Source organism: Ylistrum balloti, unplaced genomic scaffold, assembly GCF_031769215.1.
Source record: "Ylistrum balloti isolate Yb309-2 unplaced genomic scaffold, AGI_CSIRO_Ybal_v1 Utg372454, whole genome shotgun sequence".
NCBI lineage: Eukaryota > Metazoa > Mollusca > Bivalvia > Pectinida > Pectinidae > Ylistrum > Ylistrum balloti.
Genome location: NW_026783104.1, coordinates 2,575 through 26,752, shown reverse-complemented (window position 1 = coordinate 26,752; position 24,178 = coordinate 2,575). Strand labels below are relative to the sequence as shown.

Here is a 24,178-nt window from a genome sequence, read left to right as displayed (position 1 = left end):
CTCCCATACCGGGGCAGAAACTCACTCTGTATACAATATTGATTTCCCAAGATGATTGATTCATCAAAGATTAATACTTTTTTGATACTTTCCACACACATAAGTAACTGTAGGGGTATATAGTAATCAATTTGTGCATCGGTGCATGATTATGTCTGTGATATCTTGTGTACAACATCTATACTTGATAACGTCTTGGTGATCTTTACTGAAGGTTAACCATCAAAGATTGCCCCTCCCTTGATCACCTTGAAAATTATGATAAAGCTTGTGTACAAGATTGTGGATAAGGAGCAATATGTGAAAAAGTGTGTCAGATCTCTAGTGACTTCAATCCTTGAGGAACTCTCATCAAACTTCAAACGCTTGTTAAGTATAAAAATAACTGGAACAAGTTTGAATATTAGAATTGTTGGGTTAAGGTCACTACTACAGTTTTTAGATAATCTTTGTCATCAGTCTAACAGCTTCATTCCTTATAGATCTTTGATCGAACTGCATTTACAGATGACCATAATCTTGGACGAGTTTCAGGATTGTCTGGTCTAGTCAAGGTCCCTTTACCTTACTATTTTTAGGAAATCGTTGTCAGCACCCAAGGGGTTTCACTACTGGAGGGATTTTCTTTGATTCTCACACTTTAAATATCTTTCGCAAATTTGAGTTTCATGGTTGATGGGTCAAGGTCACAAACTATTTTTAGAAAATTGTTGTCAGAGCTTTAGTGGTTTCACTCCTTGAGAGATTACTTGTAAGGCACTCAAATATCATAGCAGGGTCAAGGTCACCATTACTATTCTTAGAAAATTTGTTGTCATTGCTTAAGTGACTTTGTTTCGTACAGCTTTTTAGCGTGTAACTTCACAAACTCACACAATATTATAAAACATTATTACACAAGGATGAAAGATTGTACAAAAGACACAAATTCACAGCACCATTTAATACAAATTTAGTGTTAGGTAGAGTAGAGTAGAGACAAATAATGAATTAAACTGTATCAGACAGCTGGTTTGTCCCTTTCGGACTCGTCATTGGTGATGTGGGCCTAAATGTTAAACCTAATGAAACTGTATTGTCAGATTATCATACTGATTTACTGTGTTGTTCCATTAAAATAAGTTACTTGTTTTTTTATTTCTTTCTTCGAAATAACACCAAACAAGACCATCTATAAATTGTCACAATGTAATAAAGTGTGGGCGTAGGTAGGGGACATATAGTGCCTTAGGGGATACTCAGTATATCTATAAATTTCTTTTATGTGTGGATCAACGATTTGCTATCTTTTTATTAGAAAATGTATTAAAAAGAATGATGATAAATTTCCTGTTGAGAATAGATATTGTGTTTCAGGAGTATTGAGTTAGTATATGTATAGATATCTAGGTACAGATATATCTTCTAGAAATTAATGTTATAAAGTTATGAATGATCAGGCAGTGACACCTCTCCAGGGCTCTCACTGCCCATTTTTGGACTGGGGCCCGGGGCCCTTAGAATTGGGAAAAATAGCGGTGTTTTCCTTAGAATTGGGAAAACTTGGGGTCTTAATTGGGAAAAAAGATACTGTTTTGCATTGGGAATTCGGCCCCAAATCTGGCAGATCGAGAGCCCTGCCTCTCTGGTCCTTTCTGTTATCAGATAATGTCACAAATTTCTTCTCAGAATTCACAGATCGAATTGTTACTTTTTAAAAAAAATAATAAATTGAAAGTAAATATTGCACCCGTACTATTCAGGTAGAATCTTCATTGGTATTAGCAAGGGAAACAACTCATATACTTTGTGATCGAGAACTGATTGAAGCTTGATGGGTTTTTTTTCTATAACTCTACATGTATATGAATTTGTGTCCACAGCACCATGCGCAGGATTTGTGTGTGAGCCTCCAAAAGTTTGCCAGCTGAATGCTGAACGTAAACCTGTGTGTCGCTGTGCCGAGAAATGTCCTGACACATTAGAATTTGTTTGTGGAGACGATGGTGCCACTTATAGCAACTTGTGTCGACTCGAGATGGAAGCATGTCGTACGATGCGAATTATCCGACTTCATCATTCGGGGGAGTGCCAGGGTATGATCCTTAGAATCTTTTAATGCTGTCTTTACTATTTCAACAACTAAGAAATTATTGCATCTTTTACAATGTTTTTGGAAATATCTAATATCTTATCATACCCCGAATTCTTCATTCTCCATCATTCTCCATACTGTGCTGTATATATATATGCTTGTCTGATTTGTGGATTTTATAAATATATGTTATACTATATATTTATATTATTTTTCTTTAATAAAATCTTACTAACACTGAATGATAAAAACATTCCCTAACAGAGATGTTTAATTTATTCATGCATCAACGGCTACATCCCTGTCACAGTTCACTGAATCAACTCCCGCGACAAACACCGAACAGGTCGCTTTAACATCACAGCTTCCAGGAATCCAGCCCTGAGAAATTACATAATTTTTCAATTATTCAATTTTCTTGTAGTTGATTGATATAACGTTAAATGAGAGAAAAAAAATTTTCTGGAGGTAAAATCCTGGATGTTGGCCTGCAGGCTGTGGTGTAGTTAGGTCTCGTATTATACACGTGAGATATTACCGAGGACTGCAGCCTTAACTCACAGCTTTAATTTCAATGAAATTTGAAAATGTACTAATGATTTTATTTTCTATTCCTTAAGTTTAACACAGCTGTCATAACTTCAGAACTATAAGGAAATTCTTCATTATCTGAGTATTGTAAACATGGAGATATATATCAAAATATTGATTGGTCCAAAAAAAATGATCAGAGTGCTGATTGGTCAAAAATGATATCATCAAACTGCTGATTGGTCCAAAACAAAATCATCAGAGTCCTGATTGGTCAAAAATGATATCATCAAACTGCTGATTGGCCTAAAATAAAACCTCTTTAGTAAAGTTGCAATCCTCTTACAAATTTAAATCCTTGAATTGTTTGATTGTTGATACTCCCACAATATTTATCAGGTCAGTGTGCCAGAGGCTGAATTACCGTGGAGCTTTAGATGCTTATAATTTTGTAAAACATCAAAATGTTTTTGTATCTCAGGAAAGTATTCCTGGTGCTTCTGCTTATTTGCTTTGGTAAAAAGCCGACAATTCAATACATTATTTTAAAGTTTTTGAAATGTCACTTATTTTCACAATAAAATCACAGGCTTGCTTTACTTCCCTTCCAGTTAATGCACAACAGGTTGTACTTAACTTTGATGTTAATGTGCTAAATTTAAATTAAATCTTTGTTTCATTATAAATAATTGTTTTATTAAAACAGAAAATTAAAAAGACAACAACAAAAAAATGATTACAGTGAGGGTTTAGTCTGAGTATCGGTACCTGTTACTGACCCAAAACACCACATTTTAACGAAAGTGGTATTAAAAATTAATTTGAAACAACAAAATCAGCTTGGAAATAGTAAGAAAGTATAATTAACCATGATTTTATCTCACCGTTTTGTACTTTGGCATCTACCAATTCTACATAGGTGTTTTTCTAAACAATGTCAGCCAACTCTCAATGATTGCCAATTTAAAACTCAACAGAATAAGGTTAATAAGTTAAAGTAGGGTAAATTCATTGTAATGAAGGACTAAGATATAATCATGAAGTCATATGATCAAATGAATTAAGAGCAAAGAATCAACACTGGTAAGTCACCTGTACTAGTGATCACATAACTTAAGTCATAGTGTTCCTGTACCTGGGGTCTATGTCCCTGGTGATCCTGTGTCTGGGGTCTAGGTCCCTGGTGATCCTGTGTCTGGGGTCTAGGTCCCTGGTGATCGTGTACCTGGGGTCTATGTTCCTGGTGATCCTGTACCTGGGGTCTAGGTCCCTGGTGATCCTGTGTCTGGGGTCTAGGTCCCTGGTGATCCTGTGTCTGGGGTCTATGTCCCTGGTGATCCTGTGTCTGGGGTCTAGGTCCCTGGTGATCGTGTACCTGGGGTCTATGTTCCTGGTGATCCTGTACCTGGGGTCTATGTCCCTGGTGATCCTATGTCTGGGGTCTATGTCCCTGGTGATCCTGTATCTGGGGTCTATGTCCCTGGTGATCCTGTACCTGGGGGTCTGTGTCCCTAGTGATCCTGTGTCTGGGGTCTATGTCCCTGTTGATCCTGTGTCTCGGGTCTATGTCCCTGTTGATCCTGTGTCGGGGGTCTATGTCCCTAGTGATCTTATGACTGGGGTCTATGTCCCTGTTGATCCTGTGTCTGGGGTCTATGTCCCTGTTTATCCTGTGTCTAGGGTCTAGGTCCCTGGTGAACCAGTATTTGGGATCTATGTCCCTGGTTATCCTGTGTCTGGGGTCTATGTACCTGATGATCCTGTATTTGGGATCTATGTCCCTGGTTATCCTGTACCAGGAGTTTATGTCCCTGGTGATCCTGTATTTGGGGTCTATGTCTCTGGTTCTCCTGTGTCTGGGGTCTATGTCCCTGGTGATCCTGTACCTGGGGATCTATGTCCCTGGTGATCCTGTGTCTGGGGTCTATGTCCCTGTTGATCCTGTGTCTGGGGTTTATGTCCCTAGTGATCCTGTGTCTGGGGTCTATGTCCCTGGTGATCCTGTACCTGGTTTTTTTGTCCCTGGTGATCCTGTGTCTGGGGTCTATGTCCCTGGTGATCCTGTACCTGGGGGTCTATGTCCCTGGTGATCCTGTGTCTGGGGTCTATGTCCCTGTTGATCCTGTGTCTGGGGTCTATGTCCCTGGTGATCCTGTGTCTGGGGTCTATGTCCCTGGTGATCCTGTACCTGGGGGTCTATGTCCCTGTTGATCCTGTGTCTGGGGTTTATGTCCCTAGTGATCTTGTGTCTGGGGTCTAGGTCTCTGGTGATCCTGTGTATGAGGTCTATGTCCCTGGGTCTATGTCTCTGGTGATCCTGTGTATGAGGTCTATGTCCCTGATGATCTTGTGTCTGGGGTCTATGTCCCTAGTGATCCTGTGTCTGGGGTCTATGTCCCTAGTGATCCTGTGTATGAGGTCTATGTCCCTGGGTCTATGTCTCTGGTGATCCTGTGTATGAGGTCTATGTCCCTGGTGATCCTGTGTCTGGGGTTTATGTCCCTAGTGATCCTGTGTCTGGGGTCTATGTCCCTGGTGATCCTGTGTCTGGGGTCTATGTCCCTGGTGATCCTGTGTCTGGGGTCTATGTCCCTGTTGATCCTGTGTCTGGGGTTTATGTCCCTAGTGATCCTGTGTCTGGGGTCTATGTCACTGGTGATCCTGTGTATGAGGTCTGTGTCCCTGTTGATCTTGTGTCTGGGGTCTATGTCCCTGGTGATCGTGTACGTGGGGTCTATGTTCCTGGTGATCTTGTACCTGGGGTCTACGTCCCTGGTGATCCTGTTCCTGGGGTCTATATCCCTGGTGATCCTGTTCCTGGGGTCTATGTCCCTGGTGATCCTGTACCTGGGGTCAAGTCCCTGGTGATTCCATCCCAGGCATCATAATCTCTGGAGATCCTGAGCTTTGATCTTGTTTCCATTTTTGGGGTCAAAGTTCTGATGATCATTGTTCATGTTGTGTCAGTCCCTTTTTAATCCTGTACCTGGAATCTGCATGAGGTCCTGGTAATGCTATGTTCCACCTGTTAAGATGTCCAGTAATGCTTTTATATTGCATCCTACCCTGAGATTGGCCTAAAGTTAGACAAATATCTATTGGGTCCCCAATACTGAACAAAACATGAACGCACAGCTGAGATCCCTATACCTGGAACCATTAGTATACAAGTCAGGTTTGATTGGTGTTATTGGAACAGAATTTTTATAAAAGCCCAGCCAGGGATTTTCTGCTCTGTCCAAGTATTGATAGTTATCATCTTTATTTCCTGTTTATACAACATGAATACTTGCTGGCAATGAGAGACAACTGTTGTCATGCTGCTTTACTTTTGACTTGACAAATAGGTTACCATGGCTACCAATTTTCTGTATTATTAATGATAAGTAGATAGTTAATAATATCACAAAAAGCTGTAGGTGTTAAAAATCATTAAAAATAATTTTAGGAACCATATAAATATTTTCATAAATAATTGATGTCCTACAAACATGCTACATTTTTAAAATGATTAACACACAGTTCTAAGTAAAAAAACATCTGATATATCAACACATTAAATATTGTATTTCCAAAAGTTTATATCATATGTGTTAAGAAGTTTTAAAAAGTCAGTTAAATGGTTTGAAAATGAACATTTTGTCTTTGTTGACTCCAACCTCAGCCCCTGGACAGTTTAATAGTAGATGGTGTGTACGGCATCACACCATCGTCAGCCTGTCGTGGGAGTTTTCATCATACAGACGTTTGGCTGACTACTAACCCTATATAGTCACTAATCCTTGTGTTAAGATCTGTCTGGGTTCACCTTGAGATCAAAAAACCTCTCCAATTCTCTAGACTATCAATGTTTTACATCTGTAGAAGTAGCCTATAAAAGGACTCGATATTTAACCACTTGAATCGTGAAATATTTCACTCTTTCTTCACTGTATAATTTGTTTACGTGACAATTTGATGTATAAGGATAAAGGATGTTCTAGTGAAACCCAGACATGATCTAAACCTGTTGAGTATTGTCTGATCGGTTGTGTCTCGTATGTGTATTTTCAGCAGTAACAACGCCAATTGTAAACGTTGTTGTTCACGACGCAGTAGAAGAATATAAGGGTAAAAAAAATGTTCAGTACAGCCATGTCCAGTTCCCATGGCAACCAATCTACATCTCTGTTTCTTGTCTGGTCAACGCTTTCTAACGAAACACATTTTTGATGATTTTTTATCAAATTTCCTCCTGATTGGGCTAATTTTCTGTATGGAAATTTAAGATAATTGATTTCTTTTCCCAAATGTTCTCAGAAACATCCATCTATAGAACTTTTCTGTTTCATGTTAATAGTCAATAATGCTTTCAGAAACTTGTAAAGAAGCAGATATGTTGGATCTGTGTTTCTGTGGGAATTCCTCATTGTTTTGTACATCTGTAGAAATGACCTCTATCGCAGTCAGTCATCATTTGTGGGTTTCCCGTTTTAATTGAATTCTCCCTGTATATGTACATCTCACATGGGTGTCATCTGTTCTGTAGCAATTTTCTTCCAACTGTTCATTCAGTAGTAGTTTATAAGAAAGAATTAAGTTCATGCCAGCATAATTTGAAAGACTAGATATTTCAAAGTATATTGTTGTTACACCCAAATTAGGTCTCGGTGATTCTCAAATAAAAATCTGACTGTTTGATTATTTATGACAAACAGAAGTTTTTGTAGTAATTAGGTCAAGGCATATACTTCAATACTACAAATTTTAAAGCATTTATATGAAGTATCAAGCAATTAAGTCAGATGTCTCACAATAGATGATTTTACATCCAGAAATATCTATATCATGTTTATCATATCAAGGACTTTATTTTCTTTCTTCTTTAAATATATATACTTCCACTTCAACACCAGGTTTTTTTTTCTGAGGTATCAAAAAATGACTAGTGCGCATAGCAGTATATTTTTTTTAAAGTCTGAAACAGAATTTGGAAAAAAATAAAAGCTACAGATGTACAAAAGTGATAACAACGAGGAGCAATTTTCATTGGGAATGACACTGCACAACATTTCCCATAAGGTTTCTGAGGAGATCACACTCTCATATAGAGGGAGATAACTCTCTTCTGTAAAGGGGGATAACTCTTCTGTATAGAGGGAAGACAACTCTCTTGTATAGAGGGAAGAAATCCATGTGTTGTTCTTCTAAACACCAATGTTTGTTTTTTGTTAAAAATAATTTTATTATCTTTTATTTTGCATATGATAAAAATGAAATACAGTTTCTATCCAATGTTTTTAATTTGAATAAATTAGAAGCTTCCTGGTAGAACTATTTATTGGAAGGACATAATGTGATATTTCAGTATTATAGAGATTTTTTTACTTGGAATTAAATGTCTTCAATACCAGAAAAAGTATCAGTTGGTGTTTAGTGTCGCCTTGGTAACCTTACGGGGAGAGTAGTATCAGCACTGTAGTAGAGTCTGCTCTGTGTCCAGCTGAAACAATCGTTCTGTTGCAGGTAGATAAAAATTAATAAATAGAAACTGACATATTTGGAGGATTACCTGATGTCTCCCTTTCACATGATTGAATGTATCCCTAACAATACTAAAAAGTTGACACTAAAATATTGCCTTCTTACAAAATTATAATATTACAATGACTTATAATTATATATATTCAAAATTTTATTTTCATCACAATTTGTCGCATAATTAAAACCTAGATTTGATGTTGAACATTTTTACAGATTGTTTTGTATGAGAAGTAATTGATATGCTTGCAGTCAACACTATTGTTGAAACCATTTCAATTTCTATGGATAGTAGCTAGTCTACCTATGTAACCAGTTCCTTGGCAATCTCTTGGATGTGTTTCAATTACAACCATATTATCAGTGTTGGTAGTTATTACGTGTAATTTGTTTTGAAATTTAGAAAAAAAAAAAAAAAAAAATAGCACACTCAGTCAATCTTTACTTCAAATGAATAAAAATAGGAGTTTCTCCAGAAAATCAAATTATTTTCAAATGAAACTTTTTTCTTCTTTGCTGATTTAGGAGATTTTTTTAGTTTTGATAAAAATGCATGATTTCATGATTTTTATGTTGGAAATTGGTTCTTCATGTAAATAGAATATCGTCTATAAGATATGTCTTGGAAAAATTACCTTAAATTTTTTAAAATACATATATTTTTTTTTTGCAATATTTTTGAAAAATCTCAGAGACCTTACCTTATTATTACTGTATTCCACCAGATCTGTGGGCCATATCTTTCATAGCTGATCTGATGTAGTCATGGCTATCTGAGTCAGCCATGGCTAGTCTTAGTTACAAATGGCTAGTTTAAGTTAGTCATGGCAAATCTAAGTAAGTCAAGGCTTGTCTGAGTTAGTTAGGGCTTGTCTGAGTCAGTCATAAGTAGGCTAAGTTAGATGTGGCTAGTCTTAGTTGTTGGTAGTCTATTTTACTAATGGCTAGTCTGATGTGGTCATGGCTAATCTAAATTAGTAAGAGATAGTCTGAGATAGTTGTAGCTAGACTGAGTTAATCATGGCTAGTATGAGTCAGCCATGAATAGTGTGAGTTAATCTCAAGTAATTTGAGTTAGTCAGGGCTAGTTTGAGTTAGTCAGGGAAATTTTGAGTCACCCGTGACTAGTCTGACTTAATCACAGCTAATTTGAGTTAGTCAGTGCTAGTCTGAGTTAGTTGTGGCTTATCAGAGTTAGTAAGGGCTAGTCCAAGTTTGGCAGAAATTATTATCAAGAGACAAAAATATCATTTGGTCTTAAGTCTCCACTCAGCACGAATGTTGCATTGTCATTTATGTCAGATGTTTGAATTGATGTTGCTATTTCCAATCATAGGAGAATGTTTTCTTTCAAAACACTAAACTGCTCAGGTAGATTGAGAAGCCCTATCGGTGGTTAGTCTTACACAGAATTAAAAGTTGTATCATATTAATCTTTGAACAAATATCATTTAATTCCTAATTCTTTTAAGATTCATGATAAAGAATACTTTGATTTGGAATATTTGAAAACATTTTTTTTCATTGCAATATTTTAGTTTCCCTGTTGCACAGAACATCAGAATATGATTTTTACATGTTGATGTATAAATTGGTTATATAATGTAAATGATGAAGGCCCCAGATATTAATGTTAGACCATATGTGATCCTCTGCAGACAGATGAAAAAATACTTTAAATTAATGTGCAAACAAATCTACAACTTTTAAACACAGTATTGATTTTATTGGAGTCACAAAATTATTTAAATGACCTATTAAACCCCGAGGATATAATGGCTGGTATCAGTAGATATGCGTCTATTTCTAAGTATAAAAAAGGACTTAATTTCTAGTTAATTAAAACCCTCATCAAATGGGTTATTACTAAATTAATGTAAAATCTATTACTTAACCTTGTTGAGTTGCCTCCCTTTGTTTAGTGTTGTAAACATGATGACATAGTGGAAAATTTTGTCACACACTTTCCTCCATAAAATTTTAAGCTCTGGTGATCCTTGTGATCAGTCAGTAAAGAAACATGGAGGTAAGGGAGTAGAAAATGAGAGAGGTAGAAGTAAGGGTCTGTCAGTTAACAGTACGGGGTAAGGGGATATAAGTTAAGAGAGATTAGAGGTAAGGGGATATTAGTTAAGAGAGTTTGGGAAAGAGGATTTAAATCAAGAAAGGTTGGGGTTTAGGGAATTAAGTTAAGAGAGTTCGGGGAAGAGGATTTAAATTAAAAAAGGTACTGGTAAGGGAGATATAAGTTAAGAAAGGTGAGAATAAAGTAGGTATAAGTTAAGAGAGGTGGGGAAAGGCATGTATAAGTTAAGAGAGGTTGAGGTTGAGGTAGGTATAAGTTAAGAGAGGTGAGGGTAAGGCAGGTATAAGTTCAGAGAGGTGAGGGTAAGGTAGATATAAGTTAAGAGAGGTTGAGGGTAAGGCAGGTATAAGTTCAGAGAGGTGAGGGTAAGGTAGATATAAGTTAAGAGAGGTTGAGGTTAAGGTAGGTATAAGTTAAGAGAGGTGAGGATAAAGTAGGTATAAGTTAAGAGAGGTGGGGAAAGGCATGTATAAGTTCAGAGAGGTGAGGGTAAGGTAGATATAAGTTAAGAGAGGTGAGGTAGATATGAGTTGAGAGAATTGAGGGTAACGCAGGGATAAGTTAAGAGAGGTGAGAGTATGGCATGTATAAGTTAAGAGAGGTGAGGGTAAGGCAGGGATAAGTTAAGAGAGGTGAGGGTAAGGCAGGTATAAGTTAAGAGAGGTTGAGGTTAAGGTAGGAATAAGTTAAGAGAGGTGAGGGTAAGGTAGATATAAGTTAAGAGAGGTGAGGGTAAGGCAGGGATAAGTTAAGAGAGGTGAGAGTAAGGCAGGTATAAGTTAAGAGAGGTGAGGGTAAGGCAAGTATAAGTTAGAGAGGTTGAGGTTAAGGTAGGTATAAGTTAAGAGAGGTGAGGTTAAGGCAGGTATAAGTTAAGAGAGGTGAGGGTAAAGTAGGTATTAGTTATAGAGGTGGGGAAAGGCATGTATAAGTTCAGAGAGGTGAGGGTAAGGTAGATATAAGTTGAGAGAATTGAGGGTAAGTCAGATATAAGTTAAGAAAGGTGAGGGTAAGGCAGGTATAAGTTAAGAGAGGTGAGGGTATGGCATGTATAAGTTAAGAGGGATGAGGGTAAGGCAGGATGTATAAGTTAAGAGAGGTGAAGGTAAGGCAGGGATAAGTTAAGTGAGGTGAGGTTAAGGCAGGTATAAGTTGAGAGAGGTGAGGGTAAAGCAGGTATAAGTTAAGAGAGATGAGGGTAAGGTAGATATAAGTTAAGAGAGGTGAGGATAAGGCAGGTATAAGTTAAGAGAGGTGAGGGTAAAGCAGGTATAAGTTAAGAGAGGTGAGGGTAAAGTAGGTATAAGTTAAGAGAGATGAGGGTAAGGCAATATGTATAAGTTAAGAGATGTGAGGGTAAGGCAGATATATTAGTTAGATTAGGGGAGATTCATGTTGATATATATTGTGTCAAAATCATAGAATTTTCTCCAAGTCAGTCTATAGTATAAAATGTAAGATGTAAACAGCAAAACCTTCCATCCAAGTGCCTGTATATCTCCCATCAAAGTCATATACTAAATACTGAACTCGGGTCACCTGTAGTCAGCTTCCTGTTTTGGGTGCTGATATGACTTCTCTGTTTCTTGGAAGCTTGTATGTGTCTGCTTGCATGCTGCACGCCATTGTGACCTGAGTAGTAATGTTAGCACTTTAGCTCTTTGTCTTATTATTTAGCATGACTGTCTATGAATGTGTTTTCTCGGTAGAGAAATGTTGGCAGCCCTATTGTAAAAGCATGTGACTAACCTTCTTCATGGAGCTTGTAGTCTGGTAGATGTGGTTCGATGTATTTATTATCATAATCAATGAATTTTAATTACATTTGAATGTGAAATATCTTCATGATTTTTTTGTGACTTTTTAAAAAAATTGAACAACTGTATACATGTATTTGTTTCCATAGGACCAGTTTCAATAATTATTTTCACTCAAGTCTTTTCAGAAGTTTAAGATTAAAAATTTCTACTAAAAGTATCATAGTAGGTTGATACAATAATGTACCCAGTAAATCAGGTTTTAAACTTGAGGGTCAGAATTAAATATTAAAAGTAAGTTCTTTGTTATTATCAAATATGTGGGAGATATATTTTTTTATTGACTGAAGCCAAATCAGGCCTGTATACTATACTATTAAATATAGATATCTGGTAATTCAAATTAATTCATTATTGAGGCAAAATGATACAAATGCATTATATACAGGAATTCTTTTATAATGATATTGGTATGTATGTTTAAATTAGCAGTAAGAAACAGTAAGAACAAGACAAAGACATTATATACCATGTGAGAGTTGGGGTGGGTGGGGGGAGGGGGAGGATGCATGCATATGTTGGGTGTTTTTGTGAACATTTCAAATTGTTGGGAACTTTCTGGCAAAAGTCAAATACTCTAAAGGTTATGAAAAAAAAGTATTTTTATTAGTGTTTGTGTGAGCATTTGAAATTGTAGAGAATTTTCTGGGCAAAGTCAGATACTCTAAACGTTATGAAAAGTAAAGTATTTTCCCAGAAGACGTGAGTTGTTGGCAAAGCCATTGATTTTTTGACGTTTTTATTGTTAACGATACCTGTTATAACGGTATACAACTGAGTGGAGCATGCAGACATTGTTATGTACGATTAGCCTGGTAAGAGCTGTATAGAAAGACTTAATAGACATGGAAAGCCTTTTATAAAACTTGCCATAGATTACTAATTCCAAGCTGTTGGGAGGCAGGTTATTGACTTCTTGATTAAGCATGAAAGTAGCACCCCATAAAGGAAATGGTGACATTGTACAAATTGTTGCCCTGTTTTTGATTAGTACTGAGCTGAATAGCAATATCTCAAAGGAAAGAATTCATAAAAAAATGTTTGGAAGATAATCATTCACCTATGTGCAGTCTAGACTTAAATATATCAAGAAAGGGTTGTTGGACAGTATAGCAGAAACATACTCACCTTTCACCTGGGCAATTTCCTGAAGAAACAGCTATAAGGTATGCACCAGTTCAACCATGTATATTTTTAGCTGACAGCCATTAGATGGTGGCTATTTAATTCAAAGCCCATGGTCTATGTGCCTCTGTCCGTGGCCCATCCCTTTCTTTAGAAATACTGGATGCAGCTGTCATAGATTTCATATGTAGATTCCTCTAGCTTGCTCTAGTTTTGTCTATAAGATTTTGAGACTTTTGAAAAAAGGCAGGATAGCTAGGAGGCTGTCGATTATGACAATAATATTAAAAATATCAATCTCTATTTCTTGAAAAGTACTCAATGGATCTTTCTTAAATTTTTCATTTGCCTCCAATTGTGTCCAATTGATTTTGGGACTTAACAGAAAATCAGAAAAAAACTAAATTGCTAAAAGGCGGCCTCCTTGGGCTTTGACAATTTAATATCACAATTTCTTGAGAAGTATCAAATTGATTTTTCTCAAATTTAAGATGTAGGTTTCCCTTGGTCCCTAAGTGTGCTGTTTGATATTTGATCTTATCAGAAAAAAAAGTGGCTTACAGGCATCAATCTTGGAGTCTGAATTTTAAAGGGTTGTCATAGCTTTTTTATCCCACCATCATTGGATGGTGAGCTTTTCAAATTGCCATCCGTCTATCATCCATCTGTAAACAATATTTTTTTTTTTTGTGTTCTCTTGAGAAGTGCTGGAGAGATCTTTCTTATCCTCTGACAGGATGCCATCTTAATTTTTCAATGAAGTTTGTTAATGTTATTTCTTGAAAAGTACTTCATGGATTGTTCTTAAATTTCATTCAAGTTCCTGTTGGTCTCTAGTTGTGCCTGTTTGAGTTTGGAGCTGATCCCAGGAATGTTCAAATTTCTTATTATTAAGACAAAAGAAGAGAAGAGAACTTTCAAAAAGTTTCCCTTGGTCCTTAGGCTGTCCCCTTTCTGATTTTTTTGCATTGATCGGAAAAAAAACAAAATGGCTGTAAGGTGGCCATCTTGGATTTTTACTATGAAATTTTGTTATCACTATTTCTTGAGAAGAACGATAGGATGGACCTTTCAAAAATTTCATATGTCCATTCTCCTTGGTCCTTGGTTGTACCTGCTTGGTGTCAGAAATTCAAAATGGTGGACAGGCAGCCATCTTGGATATGACTGTTGAAGATTAGTTACAGCAATTTCTTAAAAAGACTTTTCAAATTTGATAAAATTAAGAGCAAAAATAGAGAAAAGGCAAGAAAAAAAGAGAAAAAATCCAACTTCAAAGGTTCAAATAAAGATCAAATGATGGTGGGTGACAAGATCCCTCTGAGATCTCTTTGTAAATTTGTGTACTGTGATCTCTTCCCTCATTAAGATATGCTTCTCATCTAGGCCAACAATAGTGATTAATATAGATTGAAATAACTTTATACAATAAAATTCATATGTTATATTATCATATATTAGAATGAAAAAAGAAACTTTGTCTTCTACATGTTTCATTTATGAATTCATACCTAAAATTATGTTACATTTTGTACCAAATCTTTCTTTACACTTTTTATTGGTTATCTTCATAATGACACAGTGAATCATACAATCTCTAAATTAGGATTAAAATCCCTATTGCCACAGAGAGGAACAGGAGTTCAAATCCAGCTTCACATGTTTAATACTGTGTGAAACCACCATTGGCATGTGATGCCTGCTACTCTTCTAGGAATCATGGAATTGATCAAATCACACTGAGATGCTTAGGAATATTCTGCCATATGACAATGTATGTTGTAACAGATCCATTGTCACAGGAATGTTAGGCTTCTATTCTACACATTCCGCAATTTTATCCTAGATAATCTTGATCTGAAACAAATCCGATGACACAGCTTGCCATGTTAGAACGATGCTGCTGTTGTAGACATGCCCCAACAACATGCGCAGTGTGAGGTCCTGCATTGTCCTGCTGCAAAATACTGTTATAGTGGCTATTACAGATATATAGAAGAATATAAACACACATAATTTCGTTGCTGTAGCATGCACAGTTTGTCAAGTTGCCTTCCACTTAAGGAAGGGAATCCTTTTGATTTTTGGGATACCATCCTTCACCATTATGATGGTGAAGCTTAATTACTCATCTACACAATGAAATTCGCTATAATGTTCAACTGAACACCTGAACATCAGTGTTATCAAGGTGAAATCAGAACTCATCTGTGAGCACATTAGAAAAGTCCTTGTTAGTGAATTGCTGGTGTCTCATGCACCATGGTAAGTGGTAAGTCTGAAACATTGAAGGAAATTTGGATGAATAGTTAGACACTGCAGGCTGATGTTGGCTTCCGGTAATTAGTTTCATACAGTTCTTGATCTGATTCATCTAAGACTTGGAATGCTTCTGGCATCAATGAAGAAGACTGGGACCGCGATGTCCTTCTAAATGTTGTGCAGATGTGACATCACTTAACGACATCCTGTTCTTGGACAGTCCCGTGCCGTTTTACTCTGCTGAAAAGACCCTCAACAAACATTCATATTAATAAGCATCCCAAACCATCCTGCCACACTCTGTTTAGATAATCCAGCTTATACCAACCAATCATTCATTTTTGACCATACATGGCATGGTCTTGGGAAAATTCTCTCCAGATAAACAATGATTTTCCGATAGATTGCTTAGAATATTACCCATAAACAGAAGAACTTTGGACAATTCTCTTAGTAATATATTACCTAGATAGGAAACTCAATAAAAAGCATATGATGACCTCTGAACTTAATGAAAACAAAGTTGGAATTGTTTACCAGTCATAAAAGTATTTCTAAATACTTTGAAATATCGTTTTTGAAATTAAGTTAAATATATCAATTACAACGGCCTCGAAGTGTGTGGTTCTTGAGTCTTTATTATGTTGTTCGTCTATCGGTTTCGCCCTTTCGGGCCTTCTCAGGACCATATATAGGTGAGAGAAATATTCATTTTTTTTTCAAAAAATTTTAAGTACAGTTATACAGTATCATTTTGCACTTAGTATGATATTCTGTTTCAACTCAAAGCTTAAATTTCAGAACTAATCAGTAGGGTTCCAATTTCAAAATTTTGATTATCGTTATAATTGTCTTATCAGGTTGGGATTTGTCTGTCTTAATTACACAGAGGTGATTGATTATTTTTCTTACACACTTTTAAAATACTCTCAAAAACTGCAGATAATATAAGATGAACTGACTGAATACATCATGTTTATAAAGTATGTGTGTGAAAAGGGACAATCCCCTGCTGACATGGTACAACTAACACTCCATTAAGCCATGTATTATTTTGTGATATTAATATTGTTTAAAGCATAAAAATTATTTGATGAACTAGCTGTTTGGAAAAACTTTCTTAAGCAAGGTAAAAAAAATGAACACAAAAAATTTATGAGAATTTACCACAGAAGAAAGTTAGTACTGTAAAGTAAAAATATTTCCTTATAAGGAAATGATATTTAGTTAGTTTTTTTTCTTTTCTTTGGTCAGGGTTTTGCTGCATTCTTCTTTTCTAAAGAAATAGTTATATATTTAATCATATTTTGGATATGTTTAGTTATTTGTTAATAGCAATTAAATTGTAAATATCTATATTTTAATTGGTTTTTTAAAATGGAAGATTCAATTAAAACATGAGAAGCTTACAAACATTATCTGGTCTCATTACACAGGAAGTAATTTAAAGTCATGTAAAATGGACTAATTTGTATGACTGGCATAATCATGGGAGTTATAACTTTTTCCCTTTATTTATGCTAAATGTTTGAAAAGTTTTATAATGTCAATAATTTAAAACTAGACCCTGATTGGATCAGTTTCTGAGAATATTGAAATTTAACAAATTGTATTTTAATGTTTAGAGGAAGATTGTCGTTGGTATATTTATACTTAAAAAACACACATCAAAATAGAGCAAATGTAATTTGTCTTTGTGGGATTTCAGGATCTAACCCATGTCGAACAATAACATGTGAATTTGGTGAGGAATGCAGTATCAACAAAAATGGCATCGCAAAATGTCAGTGTCCGTCGCCTTGTGAATTTATTCTACGCCAAGTTTGTGGCTCTGATGGCTACACATACGACAATGAATGTGACCTGAGACGAACATCATGTCTTCAGAAAAAAAATGTTATACTATCACACCATGGGCCCTGTGGTAAGTCACACCATAGATCTGTGGTAAGTTGTACATTATTTCTGTGGTAAATCACTCAATATATCTGTGGTAAGTTGTATCTCATTTCCGTGGTAAGTCACTCCATATATCTGTGGTGAATTGTACATTATTCCTGTGGTACATCACACCATATATCTGTGGTAAATTGTACCTCATCCCTGTGGTAAGTCATTCATTATATCTGTGGTAAGTTGGATCTCATCCCATATTGAAGAAATAATATTGTTCCATTTTGTTATTCCCAGATATAAATAAGAGTGAATAATTTCATTGATTAAATAATTTTTTTATCACATGTGTCAACTACATCAACATTAGCCATTGTGTAGTGATAATTTAATGACACATTTGACACCTTTCTAAGTAGATATATGTCTGGTTTCATCAACAGGAAAGGGAGAGATTTCTTGTCTGGGTCACACATGTGAAAACGATGCTATTTGTCAGATGAGGGCTGGATACCCTATCTGTGAATGTCCAGTCTGTTCTGAGGAGTTTCAACCGGTACGTGCCATTCAAATTGGAAAAGTCTTAATCTGATTAGGAACACCACAGGGGATAGCCCTGACCTTAATACCACAGGGGATAGCCCTGACCTCAATACCACAGGGGATAGCCCTGACCTCAATACCACAGGGGATAGCCCTGACCTCAATACCACAGGGGATAGTCCTGACCTCAATACCACAGGGGATAGTCCTGACCTTAATACCACAGGGGATAGCCCTGACCTTAATACCACAGGGATAGCCCTAACCTCAATACCACAGGGGATAGCCCTGACCTCAATACCACAGGGGATAGCCCTGACCTCAATACCACAGGGGATAGTCCTGACCTTAATACCACAGGGGATAGTCCTGACCTTAATACCACAGGGGATAGTCCTGACCTTAATACCACAGGGATAGCCCTGACCTTAATACCACAGGGGATAGTCCTGACCTTAATACCACAGGGGATAGCCCTAACATTTATACCACAGGGGATAGCCCTAACCTTTTTTTTTTTTTAAAACCACAGGGGATAGTCCTAACCTTTATACCATGAAGGAAAATGATTATTTAATTATCACAAGTTATATCCCTACCCTTATATCACTTTATAACATAAGCTCATCTGACCTATCAAAACTTGAATGTTAGTGACAAAACTGATATGTAGAGCAGTGACAAACCTGATATATAGGGAAGTGACAAACCTGATATATAGGGAAGTGACAAAACTGATATACAGGGCAGTGACAAACCTGATATATAGGGAAGTGACAAACCTTATATACAGGGCAGTGACAAACCTGATATATAGGGAAGTGACAAACCTGATATATAGGGCAATGACAAACCTGATATATAGGGAAGTGACAAAACTGATATATAGGGAAGTGACAAACCTGATATATAGGGAAGTGACAAACCTGATATATAGGGAAGTGACAAACCTGATATATAGGGAAGTGACAAACCTGATATATAGGGAAGTGACAAACCTGATATACAGGGAAGTGACAAACCTGATATACAGGGAAGTGACAAACCTGATATATAGGGAAGTGACAAACCTGATATATAGGGAAGTGACAAACCTGATATATAGGGCAGTGACAAACCTGATATATAGGGACAAAACTGATATATAGGGAAGTGACAAAACTGATATACAGGGAAGTGACAAACCTGATATACAGGACAGTGACAAACCTGATATACAGGGCAGTGACAAACCTGATATACAGGGCAGTGACAAACCTGATATACAGGGCAGTGACAAACCTTATATATAGGGAAGTGACAAAACTGATATACAGGGTTGTGACAAAACTGATATATAGGGCAGTGACAGACCTGATATGTAGGGAAATGACAAATCTGATATACAGGACAGTGACAAACCTGATATACAGGGCAGTGACAAACCTTATATATAGGGAAGTGACAAAACTGATATACAGGAAACTGATATACAGGACAGTGACAAACCTGATATACAGGGCAGTGACAAACCTTATATATAGGGAAGTGACAAAACTGATATACAGGGAAGTGACAAAACTGATATATAGGGAAGTGACAAAACTGATATACAGGGAAGTGACAAACAGGGAAGTGACAAACCTGATATATAGGGAAGTGACAAACCTTATATACAGGGCAGTGACAAACCTGATATATAGGGAAGTGACAAACCTGATATATAGGGCAGTGACAAACCTGATATATAGGGCAGTGACAAACCTGATATATAGGGAAGTGACAAAACTGATATACAGGGAAGTGACAAAACTGATATACAGGGCAGTGACAAAACTGATATATAGGGAAGTGACAAACCTGATATATAGGGAAGTGACAAACCTGATATATAGGGAAGTGACAAACCTGATATATAGGGAAGTGACAAACCTGATATACAGGGAAGTGACAAAACTGATATATAGGGAAGTGACAAAACTGATATATAGGGAAGTGACAAAACTGATATACAGGGAAGTGACAAAACTGATATACAGGGTTGTGACAAACCTGATATATAGGGAAGTGACGAAACTGATATACAGGGAAGTGACAAAACTGATATACAGGGAAGTGACAAACCTGATATACAGGACAGTGACAAACCTGATATACAGGGCAGTGACAAACCTGATATATAGGGAAGTGACAAACCTGATATATAGGGAAGTGACAAACCTGATATATAGGGCAGTGACAAACCTGATATACAGGGAAGTGACAAACCTGATATACAGGGCAGTGACAAACCTTATATATAGGGAAGTGACAAAACTGATATATAGGGAAGTGACAAACTCATATACAGGGAAGTGACAAAACTGATATACAGGGAAGTGACAAAACTGATATATAGGGAAGTGACAAAACTGATATATAGGGAAGTGACAGACCTGATATGTAGGGAAATGACAAATCTGCTATATAGGGAAGTGACAAACCTGATATGTAGGGCAGTGACAAACCTGATATATAGGGCAGTGACAAACCTGATATATAGGGAAATGACAAACCTGATTTATAGGGCAGTGACAAACCTGATATACAGGGCAGTGACAAACCTGATATATAGGGCAGTGACAAACCTGATATATAGGGCAGTGACAAACCTGATATATAGGGCAGTGACAAACCTGATATATAGGGCAGTGACAAACCTGATATATAGGGAAGTGACAAACCTGATATATAGGGAAGTGACAAACCTTATATACAGGGCAGTGACAAACTCATGGTTGAGCATAAAATTAAAAGAAGTCAGGTGGTCCTTGGTTAGATCAACTGTGGTTAAGGTTATAGGAATTTGGTGTTGAAATTTGTTACAAAGAGTGTTTCACGTAATTCCTGCTTTTCCAGGTTTGTGGCACAGATGGGAGGACTTACCCAAACGAGTGTAAACTCCGCCTCACAAACTGCGATGAACACACCCACATAAATATTTGGCACCAAGGCAGATGTAGTAAGTAGGCTGATTCGGAGATGTAACCATCCAATAAAACTGAGATCTTCAAATATTAAGTTTCAGGTTATACAACCCAAAGAGTCAGGATATGTCCTGAAGTGTGATTTTACTTTGTTTATCATTGACTATAAAAACCAGCTGAATGAACAACTAAATTGGCTTACAGCTAAATAATTTAAGGATTTAAACAAAACTTATTCTGAAGCCTTAGCTGGCAAAAAATTTCTATCTAAGAATATCAAGTTTTTACAAATCCTTGCATCAGAGACAGATTTTTATCAAATTCTTTTCCTCCAGAAAGGTTGTACAGATTCTAACAATATTTGGTGAGAAACACCAGTGATTATTGTTTTTCTTCTTGTTTGTAAATCAATCATAATCATGATTTATTATGTTTATAAGCATCAGTGATTGTTATTGATTGTGATGAATTGCTATTGTAGTCCATCGGCGATGGGTGGACAGAAAAGGTAATGTATGTAGACATTGTGTGAGTAGATATGTAGCAGTGTGTGGCATGTGATGGAACGCTGTCCTCTGTTACAGGGGGCTGTGGCGAGCAGGACCAGTGTGAGTTCTACTCCATCTGTGATAAGACCAGTGACCACCCCACATGTGTTTGTCCCAAGGCATGCCGACAGGTAAGGCCAGAAACGGCCAAATACCTTTGTTTTATTTGCTTTATTTTATTAAAAGAAACACTCTCTCCCAGGATTTTCTTATCTAAAATCCCTCTTTTGGTTAACCATTTCCTTTTAAAAAGCATGCATTATTTCACCCAAAACTGTTTGTTAATAAACCAATGTTCTTTTGTCAAACTGCTAATAAACCAATGTTCTTTTGTCAAACTGCCATTTTAATCTTGTGGTGCCATAAAAAGCATAATAATGACCCAGATTTCTAAAATTGTAACATAAACAATTAGACTGAGTGCCTGGATCAGTAACAATAAATGTGATAGCTTACAACAAGCCATAGTTGGAATGTGCCTTTAGTGGACTGAAAGGTCAAAGTTCGTAGGTACTCTCTCTGGTATTGTTATACATACTTTTATATTGAATTAATTTCCCTTAGAACATTGATTTGTGAAACATATAGGCAACAAAGGATATGTCTGCTTGACTAGTTTTCCACCTATTTATTTGCTATTTCATTAATAATTTTTTGACATTTTGTGTTAAATGCCAGTACACTATAGAGCTGCGGCTTCTAAAATGATTTTGCATTTCAACACCTTTTAAGGGAGTTATGACCCTTTATGTGAAAAAAAATGTCTGACTATGCATTTGCTCAGTTTTCAATGGATTTTCTTGAAATTAAAAAAAATCATAATTTTACTGCTATGCATTTTTGCTCATTTTCCAATGACATTTCTGAGTGAACGGTTAGATTAAATAATCAGTTGTCAGTTTCTTTTCCTAATTTCTCGTCGTAAGTTTTGAGTCATTTGATTCTATCGTTACAGCCCGTGTCGTTATACAATCCTCAGCTATGTCGAGAAGTATATCGTCAGAGAAGTTAGCATTCGTGAATAAATCTATCCAGTCCTTATCATTATACAATTCTCAGCTATTGATCAAAATCACATCATGTACACTACATCAAAATCACAACATGTACATCAAAATCACATCATGTACACTACATCAAAATCACAACATGTACATCGAAATCACATCATTTACATCAAAATCACATCATGTACATCAAAATCACATCGTGTACAACAAAATTACAACTTATATCAAAGATAAAACATGTACATCAAAATCACATCATGTACATCAAAATCACAACATGTACATCAAAATTACAACATATTGAAATCACATCATGTACATCAAAATCACAACTTATATCAAAGTTAAAACGTACATCAAAACTACAACATGTACATCAAAATCACAACATGTACATCAACATTACAATATATATTGGAATTACACAATGTTCATTGAAATTACAATATGTACATCAAAATCACAACATGTACATCAAAATCACAACATGTACATCAAAATTACAACATGTACATCAAAATCACAACATGTACATCGAAATCACATCATGTACATCAAAATCACATCATGTACATCAAAATCACAACATATACATCAAAATTACATCATGTACATCAAAATCACAACATGTACATCAAAATTACAACATGTACATCAAAATCACAACATGTACCTCTTCTGGTACATCAAAATTACAACATATATTGGAATTACAACCTGTTCATCAAAATTACAATATGTACATTGGTATGTAAATTTCCAGTGATGATTTTTCGTTGTACATTTAGGCCACTTACTCAATTAAAGTGTCTCTGTGATTTTGCCATATCACCTAATAATTAGAAATGCATGTACAAGCTCACACCCAGTAGTTCAAGCGAGTCTGTATGTGTGGATAATATACTGAAGCTACACTGAACGGTACTGACTACTACATAGATGATTCATCACATATACGTAATATTTTGGTTGTAATTTAATGATATATTACAAGATATAGATATTAATGATTATTTCTTCTATAGTTGAAAGGGTGATCTTGTATTAGTTTGTAAGGGATGGGATGCCTCTATCCCACACGGGGTAGACAATGATAGCTGGCTCGGACAATGACACTTATTCACAATAGGGTAGTGCCATCATTTTAAGTATAACGTAATTATGTTACAAATTTGACGATATCATTGTTAGTAGTTTATTTTTCATGAGACATTGAAGATGGCATAAGTAGGTTTCACATCAACTGACAATTTGTTAAAAAATATTTTCTCAAAATATTTTTATGAAAATTTCAAACAATTTCCAGTGTAAGGTTCTTTATTCTTAAAGCAGTTTGAAATTGATACACCAAGAATATATTACAGGATCAGGTAGTGAAACTGTGTGGATCTGACGGGAAAACCTACAGAAACGAGTGTGAGCTCATGTTGGAATCGTGTCGTCTACAACAACTTATCATAGTGGCCTCTATAGGGGAGTGTGGTAAGTAACAGTCACCTGTATTACTGTAAAACCGTGTATTTTTGTGGGGCTTAATTTTTGTGGTTTTCCGAAAAAAATCATATTTTGAGGACACTTGATTTTGTGGATAAATATAGCTAGATGAATATAATTACCGTATACTAATTGATATCAGTTTGTGGGCACATAAATTTGTGGATTAAGAATATTCACGAAAATTAGCAAAAATAAATCCCCCACAAAAATGAAGGATTTTACAACATAGGGAACGTTTTCAGGCCATTTGATCCAAAGGGTGAGATACTTCATCTCAAGTGTGGCATCCATCATCGACAGAAGTTAAAGCTTGTGTTACCTTTAAAG

General features: G+C 36.1%; 1 protein-coding gene across 1 annotated transcript; it reads left to right on the top strand.

Annotated features, from left to right (window-relative positions):
* Positions 1-258: 258 nt before the first annotated feature.
* LOC132564637 (agrin-like) lies at positions 259-23,836 on the top strand (the record flags this gene model as incomplete). The annotated part of the gene is made up of 6 exons (XM_060229276.1): positions 259-373; positions 1,863-2,075; positions 17,124-17,362; positions 20,729-20,831; positions 21,381-21,475; positions 23,719-23,836. Coding segments are annotated over exons 1-6 (883 nt in total), but the record flags the coding sequence as incomplete, so codon positions are not given.
* Between the last annotated feature and the right edge of the window lie 342 nt (positions 23,837-24,178).